We start from the raw sequence: 13243 nt of genomic DNA, 5'->3' as shown, positions 1-13243 counted from the left end.
AATGTCATCCACACCACCTACCCATACCAGCTGTTGCCTACAAACTCACTAGGGCTTCGCTGCAGTACCACACCATGAAATAACAACCTGCATTACACTGCCTCGGTGAGTCTTCGCACATGTTATGTAAACCTGCCAGGGGTAGTACACTTAATGGTGCTCTTTAAGATGGAGAAACGTGTGCCTATTGTTGCATGATATAGATTTAGTCTGCCTACAAAGGTATAACCATTCTTCGTTGTAACTGGTGCATGTACCACTTCATTCCACCTATCCTTACTCGTCCAAAGTCAACCTTCAGTAAGCTCAAAACCATTTTTATACAGAGTGGAGACAAGTCTATAATTTTCCTTTCATACAGCTGGCTTTGTCAAGTACACAGAATGTGGGGAATGCTCAGGGAACCCCAACAGACAGGCCTAAAACATTTGCTCAATTCTAAAATACAAAAACGCATCCAAAACAACATACCCCAGTTTACCCTTAATACCTGCCAAAGTGCTAAACTGATTTTACTGGAGGAGGTTACCCAGTTGTACAATGTTCACTTCATGCACACGTTTATAAAACCTTAGATCGAGGATACCGGCACTCCTGGGATATTCACACATTGCAACTGTGGGGTGTAAACCATCTTCATACCTAGCTTCTTTACCAGCAATCTCCATGCCCACCCAACCATGCTCTGACCCACAGACCTCCTGTCACTCCAGCTGGATGAGCCAATGCCCTCTCTATTTGCACCTGTGGCTGGACCACAGCCTCTGAAAACGAGTACATCAATAGTGAGCCTGAGCTACCAAATAATTTACCTGAAAGTCTTGTACTGCTTGGACACACATATCATAAGACCGTACAAAAGTGTGCCCCAGACCACCATTGGTTGTCCTCCCTGCCCAAATCAAATGTATGGAGATACTTTTTAACTGATATGGAAGATCATGCACAACAGAGGTACTGGAGCACCTAAAAAAAACAAAGTTCTTCTTTAAATGTAAATGTAAGGCTCATTTGTACCGCGCTAACAATCGCTCCAGGGAGCATCTCGGCGCCAATAGGTGGACAACCAGATGTAACAGTTGCCTCACTGCTTTAGGGAGACCATGCTCCAACTCCCTTACCACGTCTCAAAATAGATACGAATAAAGAGATACACACAACTAATATCAGATCCCAGATGCCATCTGTAGTCCAAACAAAACCCAACTCCTCTCCGATTAGGCTAGCAGTGTTTGGCAGGGTTATACGCTTCAATTTATTCCAGTTAATTCAGACAATTCTGCAAAAGCTACTACCACTTTGACAGTGGGCCAGAGGTTCACCCCTTGATCCCTGACAAACAAAAGGGGGAAGCAACCGCACATAGAACAATAAAAGAAGAGGCACCCCAAAAAACCCAATGGAGGGAGAAATATAATGGGAATTACAGTGACACACAGAGTTCCATTCGTCATACCTGACACTAAAGAGTACAAGGCGGACTTCTCGGGGGATCTTAAAGCTAAGTCCAGATAAACTTGTTAACAGAGGGAAACACTAGCAAACCCGGTCAAGTGCAAAAAATATACCAAAGTCTCAAACTTGTCTCCTGGAATGTGGCTGGCTTACAAAAAGCCCTTAGACAAGTGACAGCAAAAAATAAATTGCTAAAGGGCGATATCTTATGCCTACAAGAAACCTGGGCAACTGAACCGTTACACTTGGAAGGGTACGCGGGTTTCCATAAACTTGCCACCAAACATAAACGTCATGGAAGACCATCAGGTGGGATCTCGATTTATGTCAAACACGCAAAACAATTAACTGTTAGGAATATAAACACCAATTCAAGCATGTTACAAGCACTGCTAATGGAAGGAAAAAGCATCAAGGAAAACATTGTATCTTTGCTTTTAATTAATGTATATTTAAATACACCAGCCCAATGGAAACTAAAGGCTACAAAATATCTGATTACAACAATACAGGAAATTCTATGCACATATCGGTCTTCGGCGAAACTGCTTGTGGATGACTTCAATTTGCACCACTTAGGAACAAAACAGTGCGAAAGGAATTACCTAACTGGTGCTGAAAGAATTTTCAATAACTTTTTACTAGATTACGAACTTACTTCAGCGGAGTACTTACAAAAAAGGCCAGACCTAAACATCCAAAGGAGAACTACATTTAAGAACAGCTCCACAATTGATTATATTTTTCTATGTGACCAGCTAGCCCCCAAAATTGAAGATTTTGAAATCAAGAGAGATGACACAAGCGATCATGCATTACTCCAGGTAGAACCTAATGTTACTACCAAAGAACGAGAAAGAATTAGAACGGTCTCCCAATCAGCAGGCGCCAAAGAACACGCCCTGGTGAGAAGAAAAAAATGGAACACTCATCAGGTGACGGCTCTAAAATATTTGAATGAAAAACAAGAACACACAGGGAACAACCCAGGCGTTGCGCCCAATAGGGAAAATTGGTCAGAGTGGACAAATGATCTGAAAACATGACTAAAGACAGCTGAGCCCAATCCTAAGGAGAAGACCATTACACAATCCACGGACAATATTAAAAAATTGGCTGATATAACTCGTAATTTAAGAAGGGCAAAAAGAGCATATAAGATCGCCGTCTCGAAAAATACACAGGATAAGTACAACGAACTGCACAAAGAACAGAAACAACTGCTCTGGACAATCAAGCAAAACAGGCTTGAAGAAGAGTGGATCAAAATCCACGAATTAACAAAACCTCACAAACAACGACAACTCTGGCAATATATAGCAGAGCTGGATAATAATAGAGCAGTCCGGAGTAATGCCGTACACCCCGACGCATGGGTGAGACATGTAGACGCAACATACGTGGAAAAGGAAGAATGCACTAAACGTGGAAGCACTATGCTGTATACAGAGAGCATAAACAACGATGCGGAACCCACAAACACAGCCATGCTTAAAGACCAGGACGTAAGAGTCGTTGAAAAGGTGATTAAAAAGATAAGGAAAGATGGGGCACCAGGACCCAACAGTCTCCCGGCTGCGATGTTCAGGGAAGATCCAAATTATTGGGGGAGAGTCCTATCCGGCCTATTCACCGAATGCCGATTACAGGGCAAGGTGCCAGACTCGTGGCGCGGGTCAATCCTACAACCCATATTCAAGAAGGGCGATAACACAGAACCAAAGAACTATAGATTAATAGCCCTGCTGGACATCGAAGGGAAAGCCTATGCAAATACCTTGCTGACAGAATTAACCAGATGGGTCGAAGAAAATGAAATTATCCCCTTCTATCAAACAGGGTTCCGCAAAGGCTGCTCGACTAGCTACAACATTACAGCAATATCATATTTAGGTCAGCAAGCCAATTGCAGGGAAAAGAAACCAGTCTATGCCTGCTTTGTAGACTATTCAGCAGCGTTCAACGGAGTGCCACTTGGCAAGCTTTGGTCCAAATTGCGCAACTGGCAAATTCCACCTGGCTTCCTTAATTTTTTTTTAATTTTTTTGGGGAAAATTTGTTTTTATTGCAGAGTCATAAGATACATAATCAGTTTTCAGACATCCCCGCCTCTGATCGCTGCAGATCACAGGTCGGTAAATAGACATCACACAGCCATTTAGCCCACATCCCGGAGGCCGGGCGGCGTTAGCTAGGGAACTGCCAAAAACATAAAAGTGAAAAACAATGGCATCTATTCGGCAAGATGGTCTTGTATCTGTTTTTCTGTATCTCCCTGTCCCTCGTTCACAACATTCAACTGGTCATAAACCCCAATAGGCAATTGTGGACGTCAGTGCTAGCGCAATTCAATTGCCCCTGTCTACCCCCCCTATCCCTCTCTGAGGAGTCTCCCGGCATGCTAAGCACAGCGTGTCTTACCTCAGGTTAGCTAGCACTGTAATCTGCTATTCAGCACAGGGGTCAACATATGACTCATGAAGCATTCAGTTACTCCTTAAACCCTCATTAGAACCCCCAACTAACCCACCCATATCCCTCCCCCCTTAACTGCTGCTGGTGTGGGCCTATTGCACACATACATAACCACAATCAGAAGAGACCTGACGGATCAATACACATCTACTGTTGTGTCTCATGGAGCTCTATTCAACGCTCTCCCTACCTAGTCCTCCTCCTCTGCCTGATAGTTCTTGAGCGCTCGCACTAGCTCTTCCCACGCCTGTGCCATTTCCAAACTCTTTTCATTTGCTGTACGGGTGGCCTGCCTTAGTCTAACAGTACTTTCGCTACGGGCCCATTTATGTAATTCACTCGCCCATCTCCTACTAGATGGACCATCTTTCGACTTCCAGTGCCAGGTTATTTCCCTCTGGGCTAAGATAAGGCCCAAATCAATGAACTTGCTAGTGATTTTTGTTTTGGGCGCATGAGGAAACCAGAGCAACAGACATGTCGCCATGTCATATTCTACCTGTCGATCAGTAACTGCATTAAGAAGCTCCCCCACCTCAGACCAGTACAGGCCCAGTTTCGGACAGTCCCACAGCATATGATCCAGTTCCACACCAGGCATCAGACATCTAGGGCACGCTGCGTCCTGCACTTGGAAATACCTCCGGATCTTTCCCGGGGTAAGGTAAGCTCTATGCATCACGAAGAAATGCACCTGCTGAAACCGAGCATTTCTGCTCCCCTTCCACGTCCTCCTCAGAATATTACCCCATGTCGTGTCCGGTATGGGCTTTCCCACACTCGCCTCCCATTTTTGCTTCAGTACCGTCAGTGGTTCCAAACCCTCGTTCAACATTCGAGAATGTAGGCAGGTGACCGCTTTAAATGTTCCCGCTGCCATTACCACCACCTGGCCTCCTTAATGCCATTATCTCACTATATAGCAATACTTAGATCAGAGTCAAACTGGTAAACAACATCACAACAAAAAAGTGTTTTACAAATCGGGGCTTAAAACAGGGATGCGTACTTGCCTCAACACTTTTTAATTTATATACAGCGGACTTGGGCAAGATGATCCAAAGTGCAAACCTAGCAGTTCCAAAAATTGGTGTCAGCAAAATTCAAATCTTACAATATGCGGATGACCTTGAGGTGATGGATCACACAAAAACAGGTTTACAAAAGACCCTCAATGCTCTAAATGCCGACAATCTGAATAATGAATTAAAGATAAACCCAGAAAAGACCAAAGTTCTGATCTTCGGGAACTGTAAAAGAAAAACACTCCTAAAATGGCACGTGGGAAAGGAGACAATAACCGTCTCAAAGTTCTACAATTACCTTGGGTGTTGGTTGAGCGACTCAGGAAAATCTAATATGCACTTACATAAAATGAAATCTAAGGAGGAATCAACAATATATGCTTTGTGCAAGCTACAAGAGAAAATGCAGAGCCCCACCACCATTCCAATCAGAAAGGTATTACATTCAAAAATAAGGGCAGTCGTGGGATACGCCCAGCAGGCTTTCCCCGGCAAAATGAATACAATGATGGATAAAGCACAGTGTGGGGCGTATAAACGTATTTTCAAAATACCGAAATACACACGCAATAGCGGGATTCGCCTGGAATTTGGCCTGGTGCACCAGAGCAAAGAATGCCTAGGTGTGCATGCAAAATACTACTTTTCTGTACTTAAAGCGCCGGACGGGAGCTTGAAGAGCAGGTTAAAATCCATCTATGATGGTTCACACAACCCATGGCAGGCTTATCTGCAGGAAGCAGTAGAAGTTTTGGACTTGGCAATACAAAACTGGAGCCAGGAAGGCATATCCTATCCGATTATTAAAAAGGCAATAAACAAACATTGGAATAGATTGTCAAGAGAAATCGATTTAACAAATCTTGAAAAAGGAAGAGGTCAATCTGGGGTGATAGCAATCTACAAGGAATATAAATCCCAGCCTTATCTTGATCAAGCACTTGGGAGAAAGGCCCTAAAAAAAAATCAATGGGCTAGACTTGTATCTCTCCCAATAAAAGAGCTAAATCCGGGCTGGAAAACCTTGGAAAATAAAATTCGATGCAGAATATGCGATTTCAAAACAGAATCACTGCCACCTTTGATGTGCTGTTGCACGGGGCTCTTACAATCCCGGCGGAAGCTACTAAAACCCATATGGCTACGTAAAGGTGTTAGAACGACAATAATAAGCAGTTACAGCCATATTCATTTGCACATTAACAACTGATCTGGTCAGAATTGGGAGATATATGCAGGACGTTCGCTCTAGACTTGACAAAGACAATGAATCAGACAATTGCACAAAAATACTCTCAATCTGTACAAAAGAAGTGACACTTCGGTGATAATGTCTTTTAAACTTAATTAACTTTTGAACTTTTATACTGTTTTATGTTTTGCTACGGAAAGAAAAAAGTTATAACTGTCATTGAATCACTCCCTTGCATTTATATTGCAAATGGTTTTAAGTAACTGTGCAATAAATAAAAATTTGACTAATTTGACAAACAAAAGGATATTATCAGCATACAGACAGGGCAGGACTGGACGGCCTGTGTAGCATAGCATACCCGCTTGTTGTTCCCTTGGCACGTAAGCTAGTGGTCTACTGCAAGCCACGGCAAGGAATGTCTCTCCCACCCCAATCCTCCTGATGACCTCCATTAGTAATGGGCAACTTACCTCCATGCCTAGGTTGACCTCATACAGAATATCACTATTACTTAGCTTTTTGATGATCTTATCAGTATTTCTGTACCACCCACCCCAAAGAAGCAATTTTCTGGCATGGCCCATCTAGGTTTTTATCCTCTGTTGCTTTGATTGAAATGTTGGCTTTCATCAAGACTTGACTCTCCACTAAAGCTTTGTTGCATATAATGAACCCCCCATTTTGTGCACTAATGTGCAGTTCATTAAGTGAAGAAACATGGTTTCTTCTGATTCCAGATAAAGTTCCTAAACATCTTATCTATGTCAAGAACTTACTGTGTGTATGTAAATATAAATTACGTATCACATATAATATTCATTCACTTATCTTACTGATTTCCTCCCAGATTTCTCAATTTAGAGCAGATCTGTTCATATTTATTTTGATTTCCATTATTAACAGAGATAAATTGTCTAATACAATATTTTTAAAGATCTTAAGATAAGCTTTCGCAGATATTTAAATGATGTTTGAACTACCTCCATTTTCCATTCACAGTCTTTCGATTCTTGTAAGTCTCCATCAAGCTCATTACTTTGTACTTTGTCCAAAGTATTTGGTAGCCTGCAAATTAACCAGATGCATTTATAATATCAACTTAAGCAGAAATACATGTTGCAGGATTAGGCATGACTAAAAACATGTCTGCATGTAGGATAACATTATATTCTTACTCAGCAACAGTTAGATCTTTGCTAGGCTCTCAATTTCAATGTTAAAAAGAAGAGGAAAAAGAGGACACTTTTTAAGCCGTTTTCTAATATAAAACTGTCTGATATTAGTCCATTTATTCACAACTTTCAGTATTAGAGGATAAATATTGTCTGTTATAATTGCAAAAGATCTTGAGACAAGCACTCCCATGTATTTATATTTTTATGTTATATTTTACAGGCCATGAAGGATTTGTTGCAAAAAAACAAAAGGGCTTTTATGAACCTTTACTCCTCATCTATTAAGAGATCTTAAAATTGCATTTTGTCTGCAAATATGAAATGCTCTGCACTTTTTGGGAGATGAAATGAAAACACTCATAAAAGGGTTTTAATGGAAGCAATCGCTATGTGCTGAAGCCCTAAATGACCGCTCAATTAGGTGGAACTTCAGGAAGGATCTGAACTGTGTTAACAAAGATGCTAACCTAATATTATGTAGGTTCTTATTTTACAGAGTAGATTCAAACAAAGATAATCTTTGGCCACCAATTAGACAAGATGATGTGATGCATGAGTTCACATTCCAAGCTGAATAGCATAAGTGGCTTGGTGGGAAAAGTGCACTGTTTCCCATTGCAGGTATCCTGGGGTTAACGGATTTCAAATGAAGTCAATAAATTAGATTTTATCCTGGTTTGGGCTGGTAGCCAATGTATTGACTGCCTGTTGATACACAGTCGCTTTTCCCAAAAAAAGTGTCAGGTTGAACTCCGGCTTTCTGTGCACTCTGCAGAATGGCAACTAGTTTTTGCCATATCAAGTTGTAGATGGTGTTCGGCATAGTGAATCCGTTGTGTCTGCTAGTTGGTAGGCACAACCTGTAGCTTGACAGCAAAAGGCTTTTATATGTGCACCACATTATTAGGCCAGCACACAGTCTTCCAGCACTATTTCCATCTGAGACTGTCAGCAAATTCACTCCTATGCAGCTGTAGCAAGAATGAGAATCCAGAATTACCCACAGGTAATTCAGTCAACATTGAAAGAGGCCCATGCATCACAGAAGAGTGGCATTTTATGCTGCACGTAACTTGATGGGTCATCTACCCGGGGATGCAGAAGTGCCCCTGAATGAAGATGCAATCGCCATTACTAGAAATCACCGTCAGAGAAGGCTGAATCTCTTGATGTGTTTGAAATGCAACTGAAAATAAAGAGACAGAGTCCCTAGAGAAACAGGACATCTTTACACAGGAATACAAGGACTGTAGTGGTTCCTATGTTTTGCATTTAAAAGATCCATATGAAAGACTCTCAGTGGGTCAAGGCACATAATGTGGGTATGAACAATGTGGTAATTTGCATGGTGAACTAGCCAGGTCTCCAAAAAGCCATTTGCTCTCTTGAGCTCAAGAACTAAGTTTCCATGTCCTTTGATTTGTCTTTCCTTTTGCAGGGCCAGCATAAGAAGAATTCCTTGGATTTGGGCAGATGGCATGGAAGGGGAAAGGAGATACCTTCCTGGATATGGCAGTTCATCCCATACACAACTAGCTTGCTCACTCCCGCCCTGTACAGACATGTGCTCTCTTGCTACCACAAAACAACGCATGCCAATATAACGCACATCTGCCTTCACTAGTAGCTGTAGTGGGAGTCATCAGTCAAAGTTCACCTTGCAGCTTGTAATGAGTGCACGGCAAGAAACTTAATATAAACAACTTTCTGTGGAAATTCTTTAAAACATAATATAAAAACTGTAGTTGGTGCTACATCTATTCTGCACTACTTTTATACATCATATGGCAAAATCCTGAAGCTCTTTATGAGACTTTATTTTGGGAAGGGGACTCAAAAACAAAATGAAACACTGCGTTTGACGTTTACATATCTTACGGTTATTGAGAGCATGGAACAGTCCACCCAGCTCGAATAGTGAAGACAAAGACAAAAATTTAAAAAGGCCTCAGTCTGAAATAGTGGAACAACTGCACTCAGTAAACAAGGGTGAAACAGTAACTTGAAGTGTCTGTGAGTAGAGAACGAGTGCCTAACAGTAGGTGGGTCTGATACTCCTTACCTGCCGTCACATTTGATGTTTCTGTGTTTTTTTCTTGTCTTCTGCACAAGAGGAGCAGAAAATTGGATTGCAAATTATGCCCATTGCCTAAAGTGTCTCTGTCTCTATCTATTTCACAGATCTCGATGAATGCGCTAGTAACCCCTGTGCCAACGGCGGCACCTGTGTGAATGACAATCAGCGCTTCGCCTGCCTGTGTCCCAGCGGCTGGTCTGGGGTTTACTGCCAAAGCTCTGTCTATCCCAGTGGGTGCTCCTATCCTCTCTCTACACATTCGTGCACATACATGTCACACATGCAAACTAAGCAGCAGTAGGCAAAATGCAATTGCACATACAGTCTCTGCTAGGATAGACAAGGGGTAGTCCTGAGTGTTGTGTTACTCTCATGTGGAGACACAATGAGGTATGCAACCATTCTGCCATTTTATGCCAGAATAAAATGCCTAGGAATTCCATCTTAATTCCTTCTAACAAAGATGAGGAGGTCAATGGAGGATGCCTGGCCTACAGAGCAGCGAGGCAGTCACTTAAGTATTCCACCAAGAGACTCACATTAAGCCATGGCAGAACATATAATCAGCAGTTCTGCAGCGAGGCTCTGTGTTTGTTATATTGATCACAGTCATCTATCTTGTTCATCCAGCGAGCAAGGAAATACAAATGGAAGAAATATGCGTAGCTCAAAGGATGTTTTTTTGTAAAGAAGATTAGGGAGGAGAAATTGTACTTGGAGCCTTTTATTACGGGTTTAATAACATATGTCTAGGAAATAACTTTAGAAGAGATTAGGAGGCAGTTTAATCCACAAATCTGTGTCTCGCTTAAATATAATGACTTGACAAAGAGTAAATATAAAAGCCTTACTTTTATCCCATTCCTGAATGTCCTCACATTCTGCTACTGAACGATACTACTAGGGTTACTTTAGCACAGTTATTTCAATTTGTTTGTTCTTTTTTTAAAGTCAAGGGCCGGATTCACAAAGATTTTGCTATGAGTAGTTGTGACTCTTGTAGTAGTCCTTTAGTTCAAGCAGGACTACAAGAAGGAGTCATCGCAAAGTCTTTGTTAATTTGGCCCTAAAGATCAACCATTGGAGTGTCAGATCTTGTGTGACCGTGGACAACTACAGCCAGCGTAGGTGTAGATTGTTTCAGGATATTAGTTGACTTTTTACCTTTATCTCCAGTGTCTCAGTAGAGTCACTACAAGGCAGGGCCTGAATCAGAGCTCCCTGTTCTGCAAGCAGTGTCTATGGGCCTACCGATTAGCAAACAGTGAGTTTATAAATAAAATCAAGTGGAAAAAACTGAAGTACTGTTTTCTCTCTTGCAGCCGCGGCAACCAACTCACCGTTCAGCCGCCAGCCCCGCTGTGCCGAGTCAGGTGGATCCCGCCAGTGCACTTGTGACAGCGGCTTCCTGATCAAGGCTGGTGGCATCTGCCAAGGTAAGGCGGTAAAACACCTTAGCGGGGTGCTGCCATCATTCTGTGGGAAGCAAGACAGGAAATCCCAGGCATCAAACATAGCAGTCACTGCGTTGGTTTTCAGGCATGTTTTTGTTTTCAAAATGTTGTATTAAATAATTGAGTTAAAGTACACATTATAATCATAAACATAAACAGGGAGGCAAAGTACATCCTGTCATCTTAAAAATCATTAAATTATCCAAATAAATAGCTTGCAGTGCAATGCAGTCACAGTGCGTTGGCTGAATACATATCAACAGGAGGGCCCCACAATAAATTAATTCTACTGATTCTAGATAAATTCGAAATAGGAGTAGAGTTTGTGGATCAGACAGAGTCTGGGTCATCCATAAGGCATTTCCAAAACTCCGGTTCTGCCAAATCGTGGTTCTCCCACCTGAGGTTAAGATGGGGAAAGTTTTTGGTTTCTAACAGTGGATTCTCAGCCCCTGATGGCTTCACCATTAGAAAACCTTTCCAAGCCACCCATCTACCACAAGGCTGCTAGGGTACAGTATTGAAAGGCCCATCCTTTTAAGGGTGTGCCTTCTGACGCAGATTTTCCTTGCCCAGGTCTGCCAAGTAAAGCACCTTGGACCAGGGCAAGGCAGATCAGAATTGAGTCCCCAACGCAGGGAGAAAACTTTGTGCAAGACTGTCCTGGATCCCCAAAGAACAAGTTACTTACCTTCGGTAACACTCTTTCTGGTAGAGGCTGTATCTAGCCGCAGATTCCTCACCTTTGGAATATTCCCCAGGCATCAGACTGAATCAGGAATCTTCAGCAGCACCTCTGTGTGGCAGAAAGTAGTGCTGGTGAAGTGTTTCAAGATAAAATAACATGCTTGTTATGAAGGACCAACTCCCCAAATCATGGTTAGAAGCAGAAATGGGTCTGATCTTTAAAAATGGTTCAGGAAGTTTCTCCAATCAGTTTCACAGACTGTACTGAAGATCTATGAAAAGGTCTTGAAGACAAGCCATGACGAACGAATCAGATGCAATAATGTTATATTTCAATTCCCTCTTAGTTTTCAGAAGAATCTGGGCTGTTATAGGTAGGTTTATCAATTAAATGTCCTGATCATCAAGCATGGGACCCTTAAGAAAAAAGCTCTCTTTAAACGTTTGTTTATATGAAAAGTTTATTTGACAGAGGCTTGAGATCCAAACATTGGACTGTGCTACATGACATAGCAGTAGCAAATAGTCTTTTACGTGGTTTACATTCCCTGTAGTCTAGTAATTTTGCTTGGGTTGGCTGCAGACCTAACTGAGAGCAAACTAGTTATTGTTCTACTTTTATTCTAATTAAATGAGGGTTTTGTTTTTGCTCCTCTTTACTCCACGATCTTTCTGGCTTGCTAACTATTTCTTACGTTTAAGCTCCATCTCTGTTCGGATTGGTGGTTACCACCCTTTTTTGCTGATGACGCAGCTCTCTTTCCAAGGGCCTATTACCTCTTTTGGAAAGATTTGCAAGTATCTGTCTAGAAAGGTGTTTGACCAGCAACAGAAGCAAAACCTTGAAGTTCCACAAATCCTTCAAGTCTAATCTTGTATTGTAGCAAGTTCCTGTAGAAAGGGGTTACAGATTTGACTAGCTAGGAGTTCGAGTGAAGGGTCATTCCCAAATATTATAGTCATACAGCCTACAATACAACTTTCTAAAGTATCTGTATCTAGAGAAATGATCCGGGGAAACTTCAGCTACATACAGTTAGCTGTTATTAAAACGTATGTTCTTAGATGATTGATTAGTCTTCCCCAGGTGTTCCTTTCTTTTGATCTTGAGCGTGATAGCATCATCCAGGTCCTCACATGCACATAAACCAAACAGTATCTATCAAAGAGCTCCTAGAGGACAATCAAACCAAGCATCTTCCTTGATTCTTTATCTTCACTCATTGCTGTCTCATTCCAGTCCGTCTGACTTCTGACAGCTGTAAGTAAGAAGGTGTTACCCGGGTTCAAAGAAAAGTATTGTAGTGGTTTACAAACCAGTGGTGTGCAAGCATGAGTCTGACCGATTATCAAATTAGGTTTTGCTGATAAAGAGTGATTGGGGCCTTGAACTACGGTTAGCGGGGTCAGTTGGCCATGTCTCCTGAAAGGGACCCTATGTTTGAAAAGTGTCATAGTGGAATGTTATCAGTTGCATCCTTAATGAAGGACTAAGGAATTACATTTTTCTGTATTCTGATTCCTGTGATTTCTGTAAAAATACTCACGCTTTCTCTGGACTTGTTAGTACATTGACAGGCATTAATACCTATCAAGAAGACATATTGTTCTATAAATCTGTGTTCTCTTTGACCTTGGATGTTAGGGTTTCTCTGCTTCTTCTATATTAGTGGAGACTATGGGGAAATACTTTGAGAGCA

The 13243-nt window shown here is 41.8% G+C and overlaps 2 protein-coding genes across 6 annotated transcripts in view; one reads left to right on the top strand and one right to left on the bottom strand.

The window, feature by feature from the left end:
* LOC144799177 (C-type lectin domain family 18 member A-like) overlaps positions 1-13243 on the bottom strand; it is a 901971-nt gene that overhangs the window by 571666 nt on the left and 317062 nt on the right. For 3 of the 4 annotated variants that reach the window (XM_078670425.1, XM_078670423.1, XM_078670422.1), the window contains 2 exons: positions 10743-10878; positions 7131-7215 (listed from right to left, as the gene is read on the bottom strand). The gene's annotated coding sequence lies outside the window, so the exon portion shown is untranslated. The remainder of the gene's footprint in view (positions 1-7130; positions 7216-10742; positions 10879-13243) is intronic. The other variant, XM_078670424.1, reaches the window with a different exon arrangement.
* LOC144799178 (fibulin-7-like) overlaps positions 1-13243 on the top strand; it is a 231877-nt gene that overhangs the window by 126002 nt on the left and 92632 nt on the right. The window contains exons 4-5 of one of the 2 annotated variants that reach the window (XM_078670427.1): positions 9507-9632; positions 10725-10838. In XM_078670427.1, coding sequence (XP_078526553.1) covers positions 9507-9632; positions 10725-10838 — 240 coding nt within the window. The remainder of the gene's footprint in view (positions 1-9506; positions 9633-10724; positions 10839-13243) is intronic. The other variant, XM_078670428.1, reaches the window with a different exon arrangement.

This window comes from Lissotriton helveticus, chromosome 12 (assembly GCF_964261635.1).
Source record: "Lissotriton helveticus chromosome 12, aLisHel1.1, whole genome shotgun sequence".
In the NCBI taxonomy this organism is placed as follows: Eukaryota; Metazoa; Chordata; class Amphibia; order Caudata; family Salamandridae; genus Lissotriton; species Lissotriton helveticus.
Note: the sequence above shows the minus strand (reverse complement) of the source record. Positions and strands in the feature narration are given on the sequence as shown.